This window comes from Pocillopora verrucosa, chromosome 9 (genome assembly GCF_036669915.1).
Source record: "Pocillopora verrucosa isolate sample1 chromosome 9, ASM3666991v2, whole genome shotgun sequence".
Classification (NCBI taxonomy): domain Eukaryota; kingdom Metazoa; phylum Cnidaria; class Anthozoa; order Scleractinia; family Pocilloporidae; genus Pocillopora; species Pocillopora verrucosa.
In genome coordinates, this window is record NC_089320.1 from 7,769,231 (window position 1) to 7,792,630 (window position 23,400).

The window sequence follows — 23,400 nt, forward strand, 5'->3', positions numbered from 1 at the left end:
TTGTATGGTGGATTACTGAGTGACCATGTAAGGTGGATCACTGGGTGACTCTGTAAGGTGGATCACCGAGTGACCTTGTAAGATGGATCACCGGTTGACCCTGTAAGGTGGATCACTGAGTGACCATGTAAGGTGAATCGCTGAGTGACCCTGTAAGGTGGATCACCGAGTGACCCTGTAAGGTGGATCACTGAGTGACCCTGTAAGTAGGACGAGGCGATTAGTACGTGGAGTAGCAGTGCACGAGAGATTTCATATCATAAATAACTCTTACTGGAGCCAAAGACTCAACGGCGACATTGAATAACCTGAAAAGGCCGCTATACCGCTAAAAGAATACTTTTAATTCACTAATGCCAGCTCATGTGACTTCAAATTTTTAAATTTAGTAGAGTTTTACAGGGACTTTTCAACACAACGACTAAGGTTAATCAATCGATCTATCAACTACTAAATTCGTTAATTCATAGCACAAAAGAGTGCCCAATATGATCTTTTCTTGGTGTAAACGCAGTGAGCTTTAACAATCATAACAAATTAGTATTTTCAAACGAATAAAAGATAAGTTCACCTCTGGTTCAAGCGATCACCTTGTAAAATATTACAGCACGAGGCCTGTAGCGTGTCATGCGAAGGTCGGAGAGGGGGGGGGGGTGAAAAAAAGAAACATTCCGAAAACCAACTGAGTAGGACTCGGATCTACTACTAAAGGAGCAGGGATTGAATCGAAAGGACAAGCCGAGGTATTCGTATAAACTCAAAGATAATAAGGACTGTCAGCTTATCACAGTTATCTCTCAGTAAAAGTAGTTGCAGTGTACCTATCACAGTGCATATCACAGTTAGATCCTCCATCTTCAATTAACTGATAAACTCGATTGCAAAAACGTTGACACCTAAAATGCGTTGATAATGAACGACGAGGCCTAACGGCTTAATGGGTACACACGCATTGGCAGCACTTCGAACAGAAGCGAATAAAAACTGACTGCTGGTTACATTTTGGTGAATAAATCAAAATGGTGACCTTCCCACCGACTGCATTTTCCACTCCTACATTGCATCTTGAGTTCTTGTGATTAGACAGGTGAAATAAAGGTTAATGTTGTTCTTGGAGTTGTTGCAAATAACTTGGAAATTTTATTTTAGCGTCATAATCTTCTAACACAGTTGGCACTGAATAAGGTCACTTATAGTAAATTAGCGTGCGATGCAAGTTTAAAGCCTTTCTCTATATTTTACTAACAAAATAAAAACTTACAAATTTGTGTAATACAATTTACAAAAACTAAATTAAATAAACGAGCAACGCGCCGTCTGGTTGGGTAATCGGATAGTTCTAGGAAAGGTTTCAGCTGACCTCATGCCTGTTGCATGCGACAGCAATCCACAAAAAAAGATGAGAAATAAAGGCGAAGGAGACTCGTTTAAAGTTTAAAGGAATACCACTCATTTCAAACATAATCGGAGATCATAACAGTGAGGTTGCCGTTAATGACCCTCTTTTCGACGGTTTCATATTTAGCAAGGGCGTTATGTTTTGATTTTAGGGCATGCACAGATGCCCTTTCACCAAGGCGAGCTGAGAACAAGTCAGGGAAAATAATTATTTAGATGTCCGCTACTCGTTCAAGCGCTTTTCTTTGAAACTACAATCATATCTGCCATTTGTTCTGTGCAAGAATCCAAGGTAGTCCTTATAAATTTGTATTTTTCTGCTCACCAGAATGGACACCTGTGGGACAAAATGTTGGAAACTTTTTATAATAATAATGATAATGATAATAATAATAATAATAATAATAATAATGACTTTATTGGATAACACAATTACTGGTAGAACCAGTAGTTCTCATTGTGATCCAAAAGCGATTTATTTCGACGCAATGAAATTTCAGTTATTAATTCTTACCATCCTATGTAGCACTGGCAGAGATTCTCGTGTGAAGTGGCTTGTTTGATCAGAAGATCAACTTGGGTGGGTACATCGAGGTTGTTATTACTAGTGAAGTCACTTCCTATAGAACAAAGACAGTAAGTAGCAAACGTTTCTCCAACAGACACTATCATTTGTAAAGCACCGTGTCTTGCTGAGCAACAATGCAGTGTGACGAAGGGTTATGCTTTAATACTTCCATGATTTTCCACATTTTCATCTCAGTTTCTTTACAAACTTACCTCATTTATTCATAAAACCTAAAAACGTGCAATTTGATACCCGACGTCTTACGTTACCGTCATGAACACTGGGAAATATAACTTCGGGTGGTTTATCCAATTTGAGCCATAACTGAACGCAAGAAGCAATTGACAAGAAGGTGAAAATGTACCTGTTAATTTGTCTCTCACACGGTTAACAATGGCGACAGCTTTCTTGTTAAGGGCCTCTGGCTTAGGGCCGCTTTCATCTTCTGTAAAGAGAGCAAAATTTCAACATGCTTCATTAAAAGAACACCCATATTTTAAACATGCAAAAAATATAGAGCAAAATGAAAAAAATAATAAATAATAAATTTAATACTTATATAGCGAAAAATTAATTATAATTATATGATCTAATGCGCTTAATGATCAACAATATCATTAACATAGAACTTAAAAACAAATAAACAACCAAAAGAAAACAACAAAACAACAACATAATCCACACCAAGAAGAACTTCAGATTCAGCAACGAGTCTGTGTGGTTTTTCTTTATCAAAAAGCTGTTTCTCCCGAGAGGTCTTAATATATGAATGTCATTCATGATAAAACCAAAGTCATTTCCGTTCGCACCGTAAGATGGCATGTGTTCTGTCGACTGCTTCTTGGTGGGGCGTTCAGGATTCACCTCCACGCCTTCGAGAACATCTAATCAAACAGAAAATGGAAAAAAAACGAAGACAATTAATGTATCATCGACTTAAACAAGTGCATGAAAAGATCTTCAAAGGAGAGCCTCACTCCAATGGTATAATAACTCACATTATACCTGTCGCGAGACAAGGAAAAAAACAAAAACAGAAACGAGTTTTGGTAGTTCGTCGTGATGAATTGGAACCAAAGGTTATCGTTTGTCTGACAACATTGGCCCCTGAGACCACGACGTTCTGAAGACTTCACGTCCTTCAGATAATATTCAGGCGATGAACTCGACTTGCGATCCGTTCAAAATTATATGCATGTGCTTATGACAAAATATCTTCAAGCTTATTTAAAATAAAAAAAACAATTGTGTCAACGCACAGCAATAACTTACCCTCCCCTCCCTCAGACATCGTGTCAGATCTGCCCTTGGAGCGTTTGATTTTTGGCGTAGCTGTAAAAGGAACATGTAGTAAAGTGAGGCAAGTAGTATGAAAATGAGCAGATAAGATCAACAGATCGGCGTCACCACCAAAACTTCATTTAAATGTGACATTATGCTCTGTAACTCTAGTTGGCTTCCCTTAATTTTGTTTACAAAATATTGTAAAGAACGTCAATGGAAATGCTTAAAATGTATAGTCTGTATGCAACTTACAATCCATAAGCCTCCAATTCAGTAAGGGATCGTAAACAAAAGCTTCCAACACCGCCATGACACTGTCCTTGTGAGCCCGCAGAACTCGCATGACACTTTCACACGTCATTCGGTAGTTTCCATCAATACCAGTCACCTCAACAACAAAACAGATCGATATCAACCTTAACACAAGCGGCACGCATTGCATTTTCCCTTCAGCGCTTACATGTCATAACCCTCAAAACACATTATTCAATTTCAACTTATTTTTTTCCAGTAACTAAGTAAATTCAACCTTAGAATCATCCCCCTTTCAACCTGAGTCAGCCACAGAAACATCAAAGATTATGGTTGTCGTTCATACCTCCATAGCATTCGTCAACATTCTCGTCAGTCTAAACGGGATTTTCTCGGGAAACTTTTCTCTGGTCATTGCCACCTCGAAAAAAAGGGAAAAGCAAATTTTTTACAAAGTCCTGGCACGGGAACAAACAAACCTACAAACCAAAAATACAAGTGCAACATACCTCAAAGCAATCACCAAAATCGATGTGGGCGATCTTTCCATTTAAGCGGTTCAGCATCAAATTTGATGGATGCCTGGGACATTCAAAACAAATCAGTGAGCTTGTCTAGTTTTAAGTTGATAAAGATTGTATATCGGATGAAAGTAATTCAGTAAAAGTGTCCCACAAATCACACCATTCACTGTGATATTCCTTCAAAGTAGAAATAGGGCAAAGTAAAACTTTATCTAACCTGTCTCCCAGGCCCAGCACATATCCCACCATGGACATAACAGCAAGAGATCGAGTATAGTTAGTTCGACGATCAAACCATACCTTAAATACGTGAAACAATAAAAAGAGAAATGTGTAAATAACAGCCACGAACAGGGCTCCTGCTACGAACAATTCCCTTCAGAGTTTATTGCTAAAGCTGCAAATTTGGTTCATACTGTGTATGGGAAAAAAAAGTTTGATTTGTGAACGTACTTACAATTTTCATCTTATCACCACGTAACATAAAATAAGAATTTTCATTCAAAAGACAATACACCAACAATGAATGCTTGGTATAATTTCTTTACCTCTGAGCTGGGACTTTTCAGCCACAACAGCTTAGCCAAGTCATCTCCATTTGTGTTGGACAGCGCATGCTCAAACACCTCCACTTTTTGCATTAGAGTCAAATGGTCATAATCAGGTGCCATCTGATCAGACAAAAGATAAAATGACATTTAACCAAGTCAGTGTCTGACGGTCAGTGTGTGACTTTCAATGTGTGGCTGTCAAATACTGAAGATATTAGAGCTCCTCAAGTAAGAAGATGGTAAAAACATCGCTTGACGTTTATTGGCTAAAGGTACATGTATCTTAGTCAGAGAGTTATATACCCTTACGAGCTGAACTTACTCTTAACATGATGCGATGTTCTATATTAAGGAGAATCTTTTTCTTTTCCCGATAGTCCCGGATGAGGGCGTGCAGGGTGTCACTGTGAGGCACCCAACCAATCAGACCAGAGTTTGTTGACAGCGGAATGACTGCATAACGCACAATTCTAGAAATAAAAGTAAATGAGACAAACGTTAATGAAACTATTCTCAGTGAATTAAAAAAATACATTATTAAGCATGTTTTACCCCAAATGTCTCTTGGAAGTTTCTTGATCGCCAGCCAACAGAGTGTTCACCAAACCAAAAAGTTGCATGACTCTTTCGTCCTGCCGAAGATCTTCGTGGCCCTTGAGCAAAAACATGAACTCGGAGCCATTACTCCCTACAGGACAGAGATAAGCAAGAAAGAAAGATCACATACATTTTTCAGTTTTTTCCACAACATTTTTCTCCAAACAAATTTTTTATTACTTTACCTGTAATAAACAGTTTTCTTGGTCTCTGTTTGGACGTAATGACGTTAAGGGAGGCATGAACATGTCTGATGTGTATCACAGGTTTGTGAGGTTCGTAGGTTCCCGGTACAGCCAGCTCCAGGTCTCGACACATCAACAGTTTGGGAGACACGTACTGAAGCTCTAGAGAAGTCAACTGCATGAAGAAAACACACACGTTACTGATTTGATAGAGCTTTTAATTGCAGCTCCTTAGCACCTCTCCTATGAATCAGTAACCAACAGTACCAGTTAAACGTCAGTTAATTACCTAGATCAACTTCAAGACAAGTAAAGAAGCGTTTATTTTAATTTTCTCTCCGATCTATTATTTTCAATATCATTTTGGATTTATACAAATTGTAACAGTACCTGTGGTAGTTGCTTGGAGATTCTTCTAAAGACCAAGTAGTACAAATCCCAGGCCTGAGTAAGATCTTTTACATTTCCTGATCGCTGATACTTCCTACACCACTCCTGAGCTTCCATAAGGTCCCGGCCGTAAGCCTGGACAAGATTAACCATTGATCTTGTTAAAGTGTAAATGTCTAGCGCTTAAGCTTTAAACTTTAAAACTTATCTTTATTTGGAATAATTTTTTTCTCTCTTTTCTCTCATATGAGTATATGTAAATAAAGAAATGCGTGTTACAAGTGTTAAATTCTAATTTTAAATTCTAAGGTTCCTATATACGAATGCAAGCGAAAACACGAAGAAAGGAACGAACGTACATTCAGAGGAACGAATGGAAACACTTATAACCGAACAGCTAGCAGAGAGACTTCATTGGTAGGGTCCATTATCAAGGTCTCCCCTTAAAAGGAACCCTCGTGAAATGATAAAAAAGAAAGTGTGTCCACTATCCGGCCATTCAAGCCTGAACTGTGATTAGCATCACGGTGGACAAAACCGGACGAAACACGGTCTGGATACATGTAAGTAGACAAAGAAATGAAAAAGCATAATATCTTTGGCAAAGACTACAACTACCACGCCACTTTAGATCATATACGTAACCTGGTTAAACGAAGTTTCTTTGAGAGTCTGTGGTCCCCTCTCCATCATCTGATGCAGCGGCTCCAAAGCGGTAAACATTCCTTTTACATTGCCTTCGCTGAAGTAAAGCCTTGAAGCTTCTTCGAGCCCTTCATGCCATAATTCATGCCACAAGATGGCCACTCGGATAAGCTCGTCACTTACCTAAAATAAGTGTATGATAAGGAAGAAACTAAAAATATCTGAACTGACCCAGCATTCATGTTTTCTATTGTAACCGTATATTGATTCATAAATGACAAAATGTGATGAGAAGAGCCGCTCATGCAAACTGAATCTGACTTGAACACAAAGTGGTCACGATGATCATTTCAAGCAATTTTTTTTCCCTTTAAAATGGGAAAGCAGATCAGTTTGACTATTCAATCATGGCTTTCTCAGGTGAACCTGCCACAGCGGAAACAAACAGTAGCCGTCTTAACAACCAATTAAAGATTGGACATACCATAATTGCTTTCTGATCTATCTGAAAGATATGTTCAGACAAGTTCTATATCTGTCACGACTATTTTCCTATCCAAGTTATGACTGTGTCCACCCATGTTAAACACTTGCTGCACGAAATGAAGGCTGAGTCCACACATACTGTGTAGTTCTTATGATAATTGCTTGCTGCTCTATCTGACTAAAGACTGAGTCCAAACACTTTCACAACCTACCATGACCGCTTACTATACTACCTTAAAACTGCGTTCAAACATGACCTGTACATACCATAACTGCTTGTTGTACGAGCTGTTGGCTATGTTCACACATGTTATTTAGAATCTGATTGGCTGCGTCGTGACGGGCACTGCTTGCTGATTTGGAGGCTACAGTAAGTGGATAGATCAAAGCCTGACAAGAGATAAAACATACGTTTAGTCAGATGTGTCATTTATGGACTGGTTATGGTCTTGGATAAAAAATGATTTGCAATTGTTTCTTTGCTCGAAGGGGGTAGTCTTTGCTTTGATTCTGCTCGACTTCTCATTGTCTTCAGACATTTACGTACCTGCTAAACGTGTGGGTATCGTATTTTCTCTTTTTCTTTAGTTTTCAATTTCATGCTAAACATCCCTTGATAACTACCAATCCGATAACTTAATAAGTAACCGTTTAAAGACTTGAGGATAAACCAAAAAGAACAGCACTTCATGCATTTTTGTTCTTTAGGATAAATGACTACAGTAGAAGCTGACTAAACCTGTGGATGATGTTTTCCAATATCTGTGAGCAGCTGATGAATAAGTCGTCCAACAAGTTGGCGAGGAGTATCAATCCTGGCGATCAGTTGCGGAATGACCTAAGAAAACGAGTACACAATAAGAATGATAGTAATGCAGAGATGAGGAAATTAAAGATATTAAAGAATAAAACATGAACATTATCGATGCTCAAAGCACTTTTTTACAGAACCAAAACTGACTCCTGTCCAGATTTAAATCCGTACCTGAAGCCATGTGTCAATCTGAATTGTTTTAATTCCCTCCACGAGAGCTTCGTAAACCTCAGGCCAGTGACCATAATCAAACCACAGTGTCAACAATCTGATAAAGTAAGGCACGAAGAAAACAGACGTATCAGTATTGATTAGTGCCACTCCCTACCTCTACATTCCAGGCTCTTAAAGGTTAGTCGCACTTAATGATTGAAAATTGAAGACCGAACGAACAAATCAAATGTGTAAAGTAAATGTAATAGATTATGTTCAGCATATATGACCAAGGTACTTTAAGGTCCGTGCATTCCATCAGAAGCGCCCAACAAGGCCTCATGCAACTGTCACATAAGTGTCCTGGTGCTGGCCCGCTAACTCTCCTTAGCTCCAGAAGCAGAACAGCGGCCAAACGCGGGCATCAATTCTGAAGGCCGTGCACCCATTTCCCGCGCAAAATTTCAAATCAAACTATATCAAACAACTGCTGTCTTTCAAAATAAACAAATTATAATTAAAACGTTCATAGAAATCTGTTAAAGAAAAGAAAAGAAAAAGAAAACTCGAGACTCTCGAACACTAAACTTATTCAAGTAAGAGCATCCTATTGATTTAACATTCTCTTTTAAGCTTTAAAAAAACTTTAAACGCTTTTGAAACACTGTAAACTATTTACTTGTTTGGTTGTTTGTAACTCGTGCGTGAAAACTTGGTTCCGGCAACTTGAGAGCACGCCACCTTGTCTTTACAACGTTTGCGCATGAGTTGACGTTTGACCGCCGTGTTGAAAAAGGCACCAGACACTTACCTGAGGGTATCTTGAAGGGAATTGCCGCTGGACAGAGCAATTGACTTAAAGAAACCGTTCACTGCAGGCACCGCGTATGTGATCACTGGATTAGCTACCTAGAATGGATAATGTACACCATGTAAAAACAAACAACTTCATTTGATAAAAAGGTCTGGAAAGTCCCAGCTTAACGCAACTCTTAAACCATTTCCCTTTCCAATTGAACTTAAGAATGTACTTACAGATGAGGTCGACATCGGCGGAGGATTTTTGGAAGCGTTTCCATTATTAGGGCCATCAGTTCCTGACTGTTGACTTTTGTAGTACAACACTGTTTCAAAGTTCATGTAAGCCCACGCGTGCCATGCCTGAAGATGTTAGTAAGAAACAAAACGTAAGGCGAGAAGTCTCCGTAAATGTGGATCACGGCTCAAACACTCAATGTCGTTTGTACTGGATTCGTTTTTACTAGTGAGGCATTACTAAGAAATTTGCCGCTGCCAATCCATTTTTAACAAAAAAATTCCAAATGTACCTTGTAGCAGTTTCTGTCATTTTCTGTAGCTGCAGCATAATACTGAAGTATTTGAGGAATAGATTTCTCGCTGTATCCCTCAAGAGCTGTTTGCCAGTCACCAAGCTTCAGGTAACACCTGTGCACGTTAAAAAGTTCATTATTTATCAGTCGCTCAAGAAAAGGACAAAACTGAGGAGCATCAGTCACCTGGCAACAAGTTTGAGGAGCTCCTCTCTCTTCTGTCCATCATCAGTGGGTGACAGAGACGACAACGCCTGCTGGTGCAGCGTGTTTTGCACAAAATACTGAAGATGTTTGAAAGCGTCATCCTGCAACAAAACAATAGTTTTCTCATTCAAATTTACGGCGTACACTGTTTCATTGCAATAAGTTCAAATGCTATGAACTTCGCTTTACTAGAAAAAGTCCAACCTGTTTATTTTCTCTCCACATGTGCTTCATGTAAGCAAACGTGACTTGTGGGTAGGTGGTTGGTAAAGGTTGGTCAACTTGTTTCGATGGATCTGTTCCAAGCAGCATGACCAGAGTCTTGTGACTAAGCGCAAGTCGGCCGCTCTTTCGGCATAAACTAGAGTACTTCAGCCATGATTTCATGTCCTCCTGTGGGGAGAGGACTAAGGAGCGAACTTTTAGAATCTTTTGCCAGTCTTCTACTACTCGCTGGCATCCCTGTTCAAGAAAAAAAAATAAGACACAGCGTGACTCCTTCGTCCATCAGAAGACACATAAAAAAAAACCAGTTCAACTTGTTTATTGAATCACTAGGATGTACGGATGGAATTACCCAACCCCCACATCCCCAGTGCCACCGTTTAGTATGCCATGGATATTAAGGATGTAAAGTAACAGCACTAGATACTTACCTGCAGCCTGTTCCACCAAGTTCTTTTAATGGCTTCTCTCCTCTCTGGGACTAACTTAAACTGGATAATTTCTTCAAGCTCTGATAACATCTGTACACTCACCATAGCCTGCATTGACAATCACACGAAAGTGGCTTTAAACAACTTTACACCTACAAACTATCTTGCTTATTGGCTGCAATCAACTTTAACACTCTATTTGTAAATTTATCAGACTACAAACTGCAATCACCCTACGAAATTGAGCAATTTTTAAATGTGATTTCTTCAACGTCTACGCGGGGAGAAATAAAACAAAAATGAGACTGTCCCAAAAAGGATTTATATGAGCACCGTACCCCATAAGCTCGGTTGTAGCTCTCGCCAGCTCGGGCTGTTAACTCCGTGTCTAACACATCACGTGCTGAGTCAATACACTGATGAAGAACAAAACATCACACGTTTAAAAATTAAAACTTGTTATCATGCAGTAAAGAACCAATAAATTCCCATAGAAGTATTTTCAACATCAAAGTCATGAGTAAAAGGTGGCGTTAAAAAGGATTTTCACTGATTATGAACCGCCATTTTGAGCGAGAGAGAATTTAAGAGGACAGTTACTATTTTCACAAACGCATAAACCAGCGGCGCCCATTAAGGTATTTATCACTACACAATTCTAAATAATTAACTGTTGAGGGTTGCCACTTACTCCTTGTGCTTGTTGGAAATGGTTTTGATGAAGAGCAAGAGCCGCTCTGTAGAAAGCTCCTTCTTGTGTCTCACGGGGTATCATACAGGTATATTCCTCCATACTGTCCCAGTTACCTGCGTGGACAACAAATTTAGTTTTGAATACGGCGCCTTCCTACCCTCCCCTAGCAAGTATTTACCACAGCCTTACCCAGTCCCCAGGCTGCTGCGGCCGCCATTCTAGCCATCTGTTGTCTGATGTCATCACTTACCACCGGCCACTTTTCAACAGCTACCTGATGAAGCTCCCCCCTGAAAAATTACCACAACCACAAGTGTGATTCCTCATTACAAGAATAGGAAACTCTACTCCCCCCCCTTCCCACCCTGTCTACTGTCAATGCTGTTAGTTTGACACAACACTCATTTTGATCTTAAAGAATAAAAGTCTGTAGATCTTTGGGTATGTTCTGGGATTCTGCATAACTCCTTGTCACTATTGACTATAATGTGAAAACAAAGAGAAGTTTTTTAAGTTATATTGCATCTCTTTGTCCCACGCTTGCAATAAGGCGAAAAAAATATTTCGCCATATCACTTTCATTGCTGTTATTCTGTGTAAGAGCCTACGCCCCGTTCTACGTCTCAACGATGGAAGTTAACTCAATGAACAACAAGACTTACTTAACAGGTCACACCTTCAGTCACGCGCACTCTTTAAGGGTCTCTTCTTGAAACGACCTATATTCTAGACCACGTCTTTAACGATTGATGGACTTTGAAAGGTCCTCAAATGTGGGTTTTTTGAAGGTACTAGAGTTTCCTTTTAGTGCTTAATAGAAGCCCTTTTGACAGTTTCGCAAAAAATCAACATTTCGGTGATATTTTCTGCTCGACTACAGACTGTTTAAAGCGCTGTTTGGATGATAAATAAGGGTTAAACTTAGCTTGAATGACCGCCCTGAGGTTTGGGTATGGTAGTTGTTGAGTCAGTGATTACACTTTTAACAGAGGTATGTTGGGTATGTTGACTCAAACAAAATTTAATTATCAACCCACTGAAAAAAATTCGCGTGCAATTGGAAAAAACAAACAAACAAACGAACAATAACAAAAAGAGCAAAAGTAACCAACAACGAATTACCATTCGCCCAATGCTTCGAGGCATCTCATCCGTCCCAAGGAGAGGTTGATTTCATCAGGATTTTGAATCAATTTCTTGTTGTAAGCTTCCAACGCTTGCTCCCAGTCATGGAGTTTTTCGTACCAGCGCTCCTTAATTTTCTGTTAGATAACATACGTGTATTATCAAATCACCATAAAAGGTGGTGCAGATTAAGTGAGCTGTGTCAATCAATACTTTCAAACTGCTTACCACATCTGCTCCGTGATTCTTCATAGCATAAACCAAAACACCATGGGCTGCCTGTGGTTGCTGCAGTTTGTTGTTTATGCTGACAGAAAGACAAAAAACAATTAAGCTACTCAAGGTAACTATTCGAAGGATACTAATGAATACACTCTAAATCAAACTCGCAAACCGAGAAAAGCCTATCATTAAGTAATAATTTCGCTGTTCGGCATAACCTTCACAGTATGTATTCCAAGACCCAATCGATAAGTCATCACATTCAAGAGGAGTTCTGATATTGATTATTCAGCTGTTACCTGATCAGAGCCTCCAGCGTCTCAGTGGTCGGTCCTCTGTGAAATTCCTCTTCTTTGTAATGCAGCGCTTTTGCATAAGCTCGACATTTCGAGGCCTGTTCACCTAACAGATCATTGTTTAAAGGCAGAGCGCCCTAGAAAAAAGGCATTGAAAAACTTAAAAGAAAGCCACGAAGAAGATATTATGTGAAAGAAAACATTTAACTGAACAGTAACAGGGCAGAGCACGAAATGAGATAGTCCAGCACCTTTTCCGTGTGCTCCATAAATTCTGCCAGATTAAGCAAGGTCTGAGTGATTTCTGGGATCTGACTTCCCAGGGCCATCTCCAAGTGTTTCACTAATTCATTTTGAAGTTCTTCGTGTAGCTCTGACCAACAAGATACGAACGCAACATTGAACAGGTCCCTGAGGAGATCAATAATAAGTTAAAGGGCGCATTAAGATTAGATGTCTGAGAAACAAGTTCCTGGAGAAAAATAGCATGCAATTATACAAAGAGCAATTCAAGGCCAATAGCCTCCGTGCTTCAACCGTGGAAACTTTAGGGGAAAACTTTACAAGATCATTAATAATAATATCGTTTCATGCTACAACTTTGCAGGAGGTAATAATCCTTACTGCACCTCACTAAAGGAGTGTAACTCTGGGCTGGTGTTACTACAGATTGTTACTTTGCCTAGCAAGGGGAGGGTACGTCTGTGACACCAGTAACACACTGTTACTGCACCTCGTCCGAGGAGAGTAAGTCTATGGCAATGATAATGCACACGTTTACCTTGCAAGAGGGGGGTAAGTCTGTGCTGTAGCCCAACATGACCGTAATGCGGGTGAAGGTGATTCTTTTAGAAGTTCCACACTCAGTCTTCTCAACCATTCCATCCAATCATCCTTTGACACGCACCTTGATGCCCCCCACGCCTACAATATCAGAAAAAAAAAAACAATATCAGAAAGTATAACACGGATAATTCCAAATTTTCCCCAACAGAGTCCAACCTATGGCAAATATAGTTGAGATCAAATAGGAAGCAATCCGCACTGATTTCTTTGGTAAAGTACTCATGTCTTACTGACTTAGATACATCATCAACCAAGAGCTTTATCTTTAAAATGAATGGAGAAAAATTAACATCACCCTTTGAAGACTGTCCGCCTTAAATGTCAGCTTCTTGATGCTCGCAGCTTCAATGGCTGCATTGGTAGCGGAGTCATCTGCCAAGTTTCCTCTACCAGCCTTTTGGCGGCGAGACAATACTTCGTTTTCCCAATCCAACAGAAAAGGGCTCTTGAAGAAGAAATGGTTCGAGTCTTAGAGACCATGGCAACACTCTAATCTGCTTATCCAGCAGAAATGGGTTCTCAAAAGGGGAAAGTACTCAGGTCACACAAACAACACACTATCCTCCTAATCAAAGGGAAATGGTCTCCTAACCTTTTACACCTGAACAGTGACCAGCAGTCATTAAGATCGTGAGAATGTATGAAATAATTTCTGATCTAAGAATTATGGATTGTTGAACAAATTCTCCGAATTAGTACTAAAGGAAATGTGCAGAGGATGTTAGGGCGTAAAGGTTAAAAAGGAAAGTATCCAGGTCAATCAAACCGTGTCAATACTCCATTCAACAAAAGGAGATAAGCTCCTCAAAGAAACTAAGACAACATTCCATTATTCGTGAATCTAGCAGAAGTGCGCTTTTGAAAAGGATAGGATTCAAGTCATCGAAACCGCGACGATGGATTATTCACTCAGTCCAAAGAGGTATTTAAAAGAGAAGAGTACACACAGTATTGATAAGTTTTAACCATGATTCTGGCAGGTTGCTGTTAGGTACACTAACCTTCACAATTTTAGTGATCAGAATGTCATAACGTTGGTGCTGGATCCGATGTCTCACAATTACCTGCAAGTTTAAGATAAAGAATAGAGGAGTATAAGGAGCTGAGATACTTGGACAAAGAAAAAAAAGGTCGTTTAATTTATTTTGTGATGATACAAGCAGTCAGACAAACCTTATGAACAGTGGGAATGAATGTAGAATATTGTTTCCCTAACTGGAACACCAGAGAACACAAAGTATCCATAGCTGTATGGCGTAGGTCTGGGCATGAGTCTAATGTCCTCATTATTGGATGAATGATTCGTGATGCAAAGTCTGTGAGATCCAGAGACTCGCTGAGACGGTCCAAAGTCTCTAAAGCACATCTGTAATGAAAACACAGCTCACCGGAATAATTCATACATATTATCATAACCACCATTACTATTACTACTATCATTTACTGTGAAACTCCCGGCATACTTCAAACAGTGTCAAAAGACAAATTGGATGGATGGACAGACATAAAGACAGACACAGTTGTTCAGACTGACAGACGGACAGAACAAAATACAATAAAAAAATCGACATGATTCATGTGCTTACCTTCTGACGACAAGCGGGATGTCAGATGAATCAAACAGTTTGACAACTGGTGGAACAAGAAGATGGAGGTAGTCATCGAGGCTGGAACCAAACATCTGAAGTGCATTCAATAGCTGCAGGATAACAAAAACGCTTGGTTATGACTGAGTCATTCATAACCCATAGAGATACCTGCATAGTTAATTAAACATAGGAGAAGTACAGCTTTTGTTACCCTCTTTCGACAACTCGGCCGCCTAAAGTACTCGTCCATGGCTTTAGCGGACTCGTCGATGCTTGTTACTGGAATAAACGGTTGACTAAAGTTATAATTTTATACACCCGATGCGGATCGAGTGGCGCCTTGCCGCGAACTCCGGCCCCGTTCTTCCCTTCCATCTCTTACCACTGGAAGAAATCTCTAATTTGCCCTTGATTTTCTCATGTTTTTCAACCTTCGCATAAGGGAAGCGAATGATTAACACGAAAGTAAGATTCACCAAAGGGCGGATTATTGACCGGAATAACAATAAAGAGATCAACTTCGTTTTTTCCGTCACAGGAAAGCATTTCAAAATCATCACGTTGAGTGAGGCACAAATTCCCAGAGACAGCATTCGATGAAAGAGTAAAAGCAAATGCGCGTAGTGAATGAAAAAAGACAAATCAAAATAAAAGCATTTGAGAGTAAACCTTTGCAGGTGTGCAATCTCTCTACAGCACAAGCGTTACTACACGCTCCGAAGAGCGTGTAATTAGCACCTCTTACACGCACTTGACGCGCGATTAAGGGATTGTAACATTGTTGAAAAATTCGAGCAAACGCACAGCATTCAATAACGTTTGCAATAATTAATTATAATTACCTTTGTTGTGACACTCCTTTGAGAGCTGTTGTCATGCATAAACACTTTGAGTATCTGAGGAATAATCTGCGGCAAGTAGATCTGAAAAGAAATGTTATGTTTCTTGGGTTAACCGTTTGAAAATCAGCTGGTTTATCGAAACCAGCCAAATTACCGTAGTTTCAAGTGGTGAGTATGCTTTGAAAAACTACAATCATAATTAGAAATGTTATGTTTTTCGGGTTAACCGTTTAAAAATCAGCTGGTTTATTGAAATCAGTCTAATTACCGTAGTTGCCAGTGGTAAGTATGTTCTGAAAAACTACAATCATAATTACAAAATAATAATAATAATAATAATAATAATAATTCGATTGGGTGTCGGAAAACCAAAACCAAAGTTATCACAACAGCCAATCAAAACAAACGAAAATATTATAAGGAACCAATGAGAACTGTAACTAAAACCAAGCAAACTGCCTCAAGCGCGGGAAAACGCATGCGACCAGATCGTGATTGGTTTCACTTTTGTCGCTGATTGGCTGAGAGAGTGGCGCGAAGTAAAGCAAAACCAATGCAAATTCGCATTACTTTCGACACTCTCTTGAAAATAGCTCTATTCATTTATGCCAATAGACTCTACATAGTCTTTCAGCCATTTGAAAATGTTACCTTGAATTCTCCTCCTAGGGCTGTAACTATCTGTTCTACTAACAGTATAATGGTCGTCTGCATTGGACTGTTAAGGATCCAGTATTGCTGGAAAAATTAAACACCATTAATACTTAGCTTCTCAGAAACTGGAGGTGTTTCAATACTTGCAAAAACCATCTTTCCACGGCGACTTGATGATGGAAGTTTCACAATTCATGTCAAACTAATGTGAGAGAATCAAGTCCAAATTCACAGCAAACTTCCCTTTACACACAAAGATCGCTTACCGGTCACATCGCCGACTACCTATTCGCCGACACCATGCATTAGTCAACTCGCCGACACAAATTTTAGTTATTCTATATGATACACTTAAAGCGCAGTCTAAGTCCTCTTTGAAAACAGAGTTAAAAGCGGGACTTTTTGATGGTTTAGAAAGGAAACTAATTGTTTAATCGAACACACCTTGATCAGACCAAATATTTCATCCAAGTAGTTTCTGATATGTTGCTTGACAATTGATATCAGCACTCCTAGTTGCTGAAGTACAAACTACAAAAAATTCAACAAATTGTGAATCAAATGATGCTCTTGAAATTAATTTACTGGTAGTAATCATCCAGAGCACATATTTCCAAAATTTACAAACCTCTCTAAATGATGAATCACAAGTTCTAATGACATTCAGAAATGATGGCATAATCTGAAAACAAAAAGAAAAAGTTTATAATAACCACTAATAATTCCAATGACCGATAGGGAAATATGCAATAAAATTAATGATCATACCTGAGAGAGGTAGGTCACACACTTCATTCCAAGACTCTTAAAAATAAATGTCACAGCCTAAAAGGAGAAATAACAATGAGTAACAATTGGGTCCACATTGTACCTCCAGTATAATTATTACAAATTAATTCCGAGTGGAATCCAATTCGGTCTGTAATCATACAAGTGAATGACAAAATCAGACAGCTGCGAAGCAGAAGTCCGATTTGTTTATCACGAGTAATCAAAAGTATTACAAATCTGAGAAACAAACTAGACATCGGTCATACGTTTTCATAAAAAAAAATCGGCGAAATGCGCGACAACAGCACGCGTACATGACGCGAACTGCCCACTTACACAGGCATGACGTGTCAATTGGCCTATCAGTGCTCTAATCGGGCTGGTGATAATCAATCACGTTCGAGAATTTTGTTCAAATTCTGATCAATGAAGTAATACCAGCGCTTGTGGTACACTTCACTTAACCCTTCAACCCATGAGTTTGAGCAGCATCCAATTTCTCTTTAAAACATCAGCCCTTAATCAAACATTAAGGCAATGAGAATAAAGGAAATGATCACCAACTAAATGAGCTTGATTTTAAAAAAAAGTCTCCTTTTCAGCACTGTAGGGAATGTAAAGAGAACTGTACGGAGAAGATACATACTGATGTTGGGATGTAAAGGATAAACAATCAAGTACGTGAATATCAAAATGATTGGTACAAGAAAACCTGTTTCATAACTTGATCATGCATTTTAAACATTGAGTTTTCATCCAGTACAGTGTATGTGCACTAAAGTCCTTCTTACATTGTACATGTACTAGTCATAACACCAACGACTAGGTAGGAAGATGCTTTGAGACTTCTGAGAAACTATTGAAATAAAGTTTCAGTAGAATGGATAGTGTTATAATTATTGTTTATTCTGTTACCTGAATCACCATAGTATGGTGACTGGACAGTGATGAGTCCCTGACGATTCTCATGAGAGCAGACACAGCCACTGCCGGGTAGAACTCCTCTAGCTGAATGCTGCCCATGGTAACTAACATTTCACTTGTGCTAGTATCAGCTGCAAATGTATAGAATATAAACGGATGAGACTGTAATGGATTTGAAAAAAAAAAAAAAAGACATGCAAAGCAATTTTGTTACCAAGCTACATGTTCGTATTACCAGCCACACTTTTTTATTATTACAGTTGCATGTTTTCAAATCTGACCTGCTTCGTTATCTGTCGAGTCTTTGGCAGAGTTTCCACCCACTAGGAGCCCTCCAGTCTGATTTAGTTTATGTTTATAAGGATCAAGAGCTCCTAAAAGTCCAAGCACTCGGATGGCCTACACACAAACAAAATATGAGTGGGGTTAAAAAAAAAGTCAATCATTTGACAATGAAAGGAATAAAGCCAACTGACATATGAGTGTTACAGAACTACAAACACACCTCTCGCCTTATTCCAATGGCCTGTTCTGTTTTGAGGAAGTTCAACAAGACCTCTAAAAGGTTAGGGTACTTCCTGTAGGGTTCTACTACATATCTAAGAAATTCAAGCAGAACAATTTCAGTATTGTTTTCAAATTTATGTTCATGCTTATGTCCAAATAGATTAAATAGAGAATAATGCCAAGGCTTGTGGAGATGTGGAATATTTCTCTTTGCATTGAACACAAGAAAAGAGAAATTCTGTCTCTACACAAGCCCATACATTTCTTTGTTTCAAATTAAAACACCACAGGTCTTTATTGACAAGAACATTTGACAAATGACCTTGATTTGAGAATGGTGAATGCTTTGCCATTTATTCATCAACCTGACAGAGTGGCACAAAAGGCAAATGACATGTCAGCAGCTGATTGGCAATAAAAAAACAAAACAAAACAGAAAAACACCTAAAAAGGTAATCATAATTTTACACAGGTGTAGTTGTAGCTTCTCTAAAGTCACCACAGTTTATATCAATAATAGGATGCAGCTTTCAGAGAAACAACTTCAAGTACAAAGCTTACCCAGTACTCTCCACAAGCTGACCAAGAGTCCACAGAGCAATCTGTTGGTGAAACACATCAAAATTGATTATGGCAAAATTCCCAGTCCATCATTCATCACTTCATGGGGTTATTATGAACAAACAAAATAATCAACTCCCTGTTGGCTTGATGAAACTAAGAGATCCTCGCAGCTAAGAACACTACTGAAACGAGTAGTTATAAATAGGACCTGAAAAAAATTCAGGCCCATACGGGATTTGAACCCATGACCTCTGCGATACCGGTTTGTTAGCTCAGTTGGTAGAGCACTGCACCAGTATCACAAAGGTCAAAGGGTTTTTTATTTTCACTACTGCTTCAGTAGTGTTTACTTAATTAGTGTGAGGATAACTCTCACATTCAGTAGCAGGGCTGTTGCTAGTTTATGTACTAGGCACATGTAATACTGTTTTGGGACTGTATTCCAACCATATATAGATACAGTATAGGGCTTTTATAAGTATTCTCCTTTTCAGGTAATAACTAGTACAATTTACCACCCACAGTACTTCTTATTACTACCTAAAATCACTTGGAAATCTTAATCACTTCTGAAATTCCATAAAATAGATTGCTCAACAGGTTTAAAAATTTCTTTCAGTTGTTGTGCTTAAAATAAGGGCAAACACTTTATTATGAATCTAACAAACAATTTGAACCCTAAATTCTCTACAAGTAACAAAATAATGTTTACCTCTCTTTTGTTGTTCAGTGAAGCATCCTGCAGCATATCAAGAATTATGGGACAAAGTTCATTCAGCCACTTGCTCATCTCTGTTCCACTGACCTAATAAGGAAATTAACAATGGTTGTCCAAAAAATCTCCTTATTCATGATGTAAAATCATGGCAGCTAAAAATTAAAAATATAGGAGTTTGGCTCCATCAACTAAGTTAATAATGTTAATAGGCCACTGTAGAGAGTTTCTATAGCTGATGTTTCAAGCATTAGTCCTTTGTCACAGCTCTAACAAAGGGTTAACACTTAAAAAAAGGAAGTATATCTTCAAATCAGTGTATAAAACCAAATGATCGTAAAACATCCCTTACCAATACAGCACCACAGTTGTTTTAGAAACTTACTACTTTTTTAAAAAAAACATAATAATTGTACTGACTAAAATTTTGCACTATACACCAATTTCTTACCAAGTTCAAGCACCCTTGGAAGTTGAATTGTCTTATCTAGACCCACAGTTTAAGTGATGTAAAAGATACTTGTTTCTCTGAACGATACCTGAGCATGTTCTCCGATGGCAGCCAATACACTTATAACTACATTGGGATCTTGGTCTTTTAGCTTTGGAATCAGCGCCTGTTAAAAAAACAAATTAATTTTCTCAACAAGGCAGCCATACAAGACAAACAAAAGGAAATGGTGCTTGTGCCATACAATTCATTTTTCTTTCATATCTGCGTGTTCACATAAAGTAAAGCAATAATTTTCACAAGTGTGCAATGTAAGAAATTGCTAAAAAAAAGCCTGAAAAAATTCTGACTTTGGCGGGATTCAAACTCACAGATACTGGTGGGGCAGGCATATCAAGAATGATAGTGCCCATGCATACTGTAGGAGGCACACATTAGAATCACACCAAAACCTGAATTTTTCAGGCTTCCTTTCTGCCTTTAAATTATGATACACCTACAATGATCTTTGCATAACTTGATTTTCATCTGCTGGTCAAATGAAATTTATTTTAAGCAAAACTTGTGTACTTGTTTACAAACTTTTAACATTCCCAGTAAAAGGTTGTTACATATTCTGACCTTGAGGATTGGTTCCATATAAGGCCTTATTAGTCTTGGTGCATTGGATACTAAATGACCCAGCATACGAGCACTCTGTTCCTTGTTGCGTCCCACTCCACTGTATTCTAGCTCAGTCAATATCTACAGTGTACATGTACAAAATTGTCATATGTCACAAACATAACTGACAATTGAAAACATCTAAAATCATAAACCTCCAGGAAAAACATACATTGATGAATTCCTGTTTCTTAATGCAAATGACTTCTAACTTGTGTAGCCATTCACACAAGTTGGCAAATACATGTAAGTCTAAAACAGGAAGACACTGGGGATTTCAGTTAGTTGGACATTTTATCATGTAGTATTTCAAAAATTTTAATCTCACAGTATTCTCAGAATCTGTGTGATGCAGTTTTTTTTATTCATTTTTGAGGATATTGAAAACTATCCTCCAAGTCTTTCACCCTGTTCCCAGCCTTTTCCTGTTTCCAGTGTTTCAGAAACAATTACCTGATGTAATGTTCATCATTGTTATTTCTGTGTTATTTGCTATTAGAACCATAACATGCAGAGTTGTGGTGGTTTCAGCATGACCTCGTCTTTCTACTTGTTATTGACTTCTTGTGGTATTCACTGATTCTTTTTTGTCAGTTTTATTTGCCAGATTTGCAGAATTTTTTGCAGTATGCAATGTTCAGAACCCCCCTTCTAAAGGTATATTATAGGCAAGTATCATTCACTTTGGGACTCCACAGATACAGTAATTAATTTTTTGCAGACAGTACTTATGTCTGCGAAAAAGAACCTTATGTTATCAATTCAGGAACATGTGCAGCTTACTATACATTTATGTTAGTATAATTGCTCTGGTGATTATAGAGATGTGTCCCCTCTGATTGGTTGAGGTATAAGTCATATTTAGCAGGAGTACTAAATTTAAAAATGGCTTCCTAGTGTTTTGTCAGTGTTACTGAGGAAGTAATGAACAAGGTAACAAAAATTTAATTCAAAAGAACACAAAAGATGCTATTAAGTTTGGAGTAACCCTTTTCAAAAGAAAGATGAATTAAATGAATTTAATTAAATGAACCTATCAAATTCCAGTGAAAACTGGTTCTTTATCTTGATACAAGTGATGAAAACAATTGAATCAGAATGGTTTCTTCATCAAAACGAACAACAGAATTCAAAAGGCACCAATGAAAGCAATTATACTCATAAGAACAATTATTTGATTCAGGCTCAGTGAATATTGTTGAATCTTAGGATTATTCAACAACATTCACTGTGCCCTTGGCAAACAATTGTTAATTATAGGGAAATTTTTAGAGACCCCTTTGTCTTGAGCAAAAACAATTTCTATATGACTCCAATAAAAACATATAGAATTGAGGTGAGCAACAATAAATACTAACTGTTTGATAGATACAAAGTATAAAAATCCAATGAAATTAACATTGTGATACCAACAACTACAGGTTACTGAGAAAAAAATACTATTAATAACTGCTGTACCTGAATAAGAGTTTTCCTCAGTGATGGCATGATATAAGCTGGATTCAAACTGCTAAGCCTTCCAATTGTACAGATGGCATGTTCACGAATTTCAAACTCCTGTTAATAACAATAACCAACTTCAACCCACTCAGATAAAAGTTACAGTATATCAATCAACATATATAAATACTATGACAATAAACTGCAAATGTACACAGTGCATAGTTGTTCAGTAAGTTTCTATTTCAATCAAACATACCTCATCATTAAGAGCCACAAACAAAGCTGATAAGTTCTCTGCCTGGGCTAGGTGCGCATCAAATCTCTCATCCAAGGATGACAACACACAAAAACGAATGTCTGGGTCTGCAGCCAAAACAGTTGCAAAAAATTATGTACACATACAAAAACACAGGTTAAAACCTACATAGTGCTTCCTGTGTCATGGTTTGCATGAATTTTTTTTTCATGTTACATGTATGAACGGGTTGTGATTAGAAAATGTTATAAAATGCATGATGTGAACTGAGAAGAACTGGAATAAATGCCCTATGCTCCCATGTAAAGTTTTGAAATTTGAAACTCGCTTAGACGAGATTTCCAGCATTCTGAGACATATATGAGCCAATTTTCTTAACATTAGAATCAGTTCAAAAGACTTGTTTTCTGTCTTTGATCACAATTCACGACATAGCCAATCCAAAATGGTTTGACAGCCAGCAGGTTTTTGCAACCTACAGCATCATAATTATACAAGAGACTGCCAGAAATAACATCAAAACCAAAAATCAATCATTTCAAAGCAATTAATGTCAGCACAATTATGCAAAGCTGTGAGGATGACTGTGGAAAAGCAGCAAAAAAGCACCCTAGGTACCTCAAAAAAAAAAAAAAAAAGAAATCTAAAGCATACCTGGATCAGTTATTCCCACCATCAACATCTTAGACAACACCTCAGACACAACTTGTGTTGAGCTGGCACTGATGTTGGCATGATGAAGAGGAGCATGTGGTACAACCATAGGCTGCAAAACAAGCATAATAATTATGCATATG

General features: G+C 38.3%; 1 protein-coding gene across 1 annotated transcript in view; it reads right to left on the bottom strand.

Annotated features, from left to right (window-relative positions):
* Window positions 1-1,117: 1,117 nt before the first annotated feature.
* Window positions 1,118-23,400, bottom strand: part of LOC131784677 (serine/threonine-protein kinase mTOR) — a 30,370-nt gene continuing 8,087 nt past the window's right edge. Inside the window, exons 15-65 of the mRNA XM_059101486.2 lie at window positions 23,258-23,369; window positions 22,604-22,710; window positions 22,363-22,461; window positions 20,863-20,985; window positions 20,330-20,407; window positions 19,788-19,880; window positions 19,073-19,113; window positions 18,510-18,603; window positions 18,286-18,403; window positions 17,996-18,135; window positions 17,078-17,134; window positions 16,938-16,991; window positions 16,754-16,840; window positions 16,307-16,393; window positions 15,656-15,736; window positions 14,811-14,923; window positions 14,398-14,590; window positions 14,226-14,288; window positions 13,520-13,669; window positions 13,160-13,302; window positions 12,630-12,789; window positions 12,382-12,515; window positions 12,089-12,167; window positions 11,858-11,997; window positions 10,925-11,025; window positions 10,733-10,848; window positions 10,380-10,457; window positions 10,042-10,149; window positions 9,590-9,847; window positions 9,365-9,486; window positions 9,176-9,293; window positions 8,883-9,008; window positions 8,659-8,756; window positions 7,866-7,962; window positions 7,620-7,718; window positions 7,148-7,270; window positions 6,395-6,577; window positions 5,750-5,884; window positions 5,360-5,534; window positions 5,130-5,265; window positions 4,900-5,047; window positions 4,575-4,697; window positions 4,244-4,326; window positions 4,012-4,084; window positions 3,849-3,923; window positions 3,503-3,638; window positions 3,239-3,298; window positions 2,776-2,850; window positions 2,331-2,411; window positions 1,913-2,018; window positions 1,118-1,735 (exon numbers count right to left, since the gene is read on the bottom strand). Of these exons, the coding sequence (XP_058957469.1) occupies window positions 1,720-1,735; window positions 1,913-2,018; window positions 2,331-2,411; window positions 2,776-2,850; window positions 3,239-3,298; window positions 3,503-3,638; window positions 3,849-3,923; window positions 4,012-4,084; window positions 4,244-4,326; window positions 4,575-4,697; window positions 4,900-5,047; window positions 5,130-5,265; window positions 5,360-5,534; window positions 5,750-5,884; window positions 6,395-6,577; window positions 7,148-7,270; window positions 7,620-7,718; window positions 7,866-7,962; window positions 8,659-8,756; window positions 8,883-9,008; window positions 9,176-9,293; window positions 9,365-9,486; window positions 9,590-9,847; window positions 10,042-10,149; window positions 10,380-10,457; window positions 10,733-10,848; window positions 10,925-11,025; window positions 11,858-11,997; window positions 12,089-12,167; window positions 12,382-12,515; window positions 12,630-12,789; window positions 13,160-13,302; window positions 13,520-13,669; window positions 14,226-14,288; window positions 14,398-14,590; window positions 14,811-14,923; window positions 15,656-15,736; window positions 16,307-16,393; window positions 16,754-16,840; window positions 16,938-16,991; window positions 17,078-17,134; window positions 17,996-18,135; window positions 18,286-18,403; window positions 18,510-18,603; window positions 19,073-19,113; window positions 19,788-19,880; window positions 20,330-20,407; window positions 20,863-20,985; window positions 22,363-22,461; window positions 22,604-22,710; window positions 23,258-23,369 (5,595 nt within the window). The 3' untranslated portion in view covers window positions 1,118-1,719. The remainder of the gene's footprint in view (window positions 1,736-1,912; window positions 2,019-2,330; window positions 2,412-2,775; window positions 2,851-3,238; window positions 3,299-3,502; window positions 3,639-3,848; window positions 3,924-4,011; window positions 4,085-4,243; window positions 4,327-4,574; window positions 4,698-4,899; window positions 5,048-5,129; window positions 5,266-5,359; window positions 5,535-5,749; window positions 5,885-6,394; window positions 6,578-7,147; window positions 7,271-7,619; window positions 7,719-7,865; window positions 7,963-8,658; window positions 8,757-8,882; window positions 9,009-9,175; window positions 9,294-9,364; window positions 9,487-9,589; window positions 9,848-10,041; window positions 10,150-10,379; window positions 10,458-10,732; window positions 10,849-10,924; window positions 11,026-11,857; window positions 11,998-12,088; window positions 12,168-12,381; window positions 12,516-12,629; window positions 12,790-13,159; window positions 13,303-13,519; window positions 13,670-14,225; window positions 14,289-14,397; window positions 14,591-14,810; window positions 14,924-15,655; window positions 15,737-16,306; window positions 16,394-16,753; window positions 16,841-16,937; window positions 16,992-17,077; window positions 17,135-17,995; window positions 18,136-18,285; window positions 18,404-18,509; window positions 18,604-19,072; window positions 19,114-19,787; window positions 19,881-20,329; window positions 20,408-20,862; window positions 20,986-22,362; window positions 22,462-22,603; window positions 22,711-23,257; window positions 23,370-23,400) is intronic.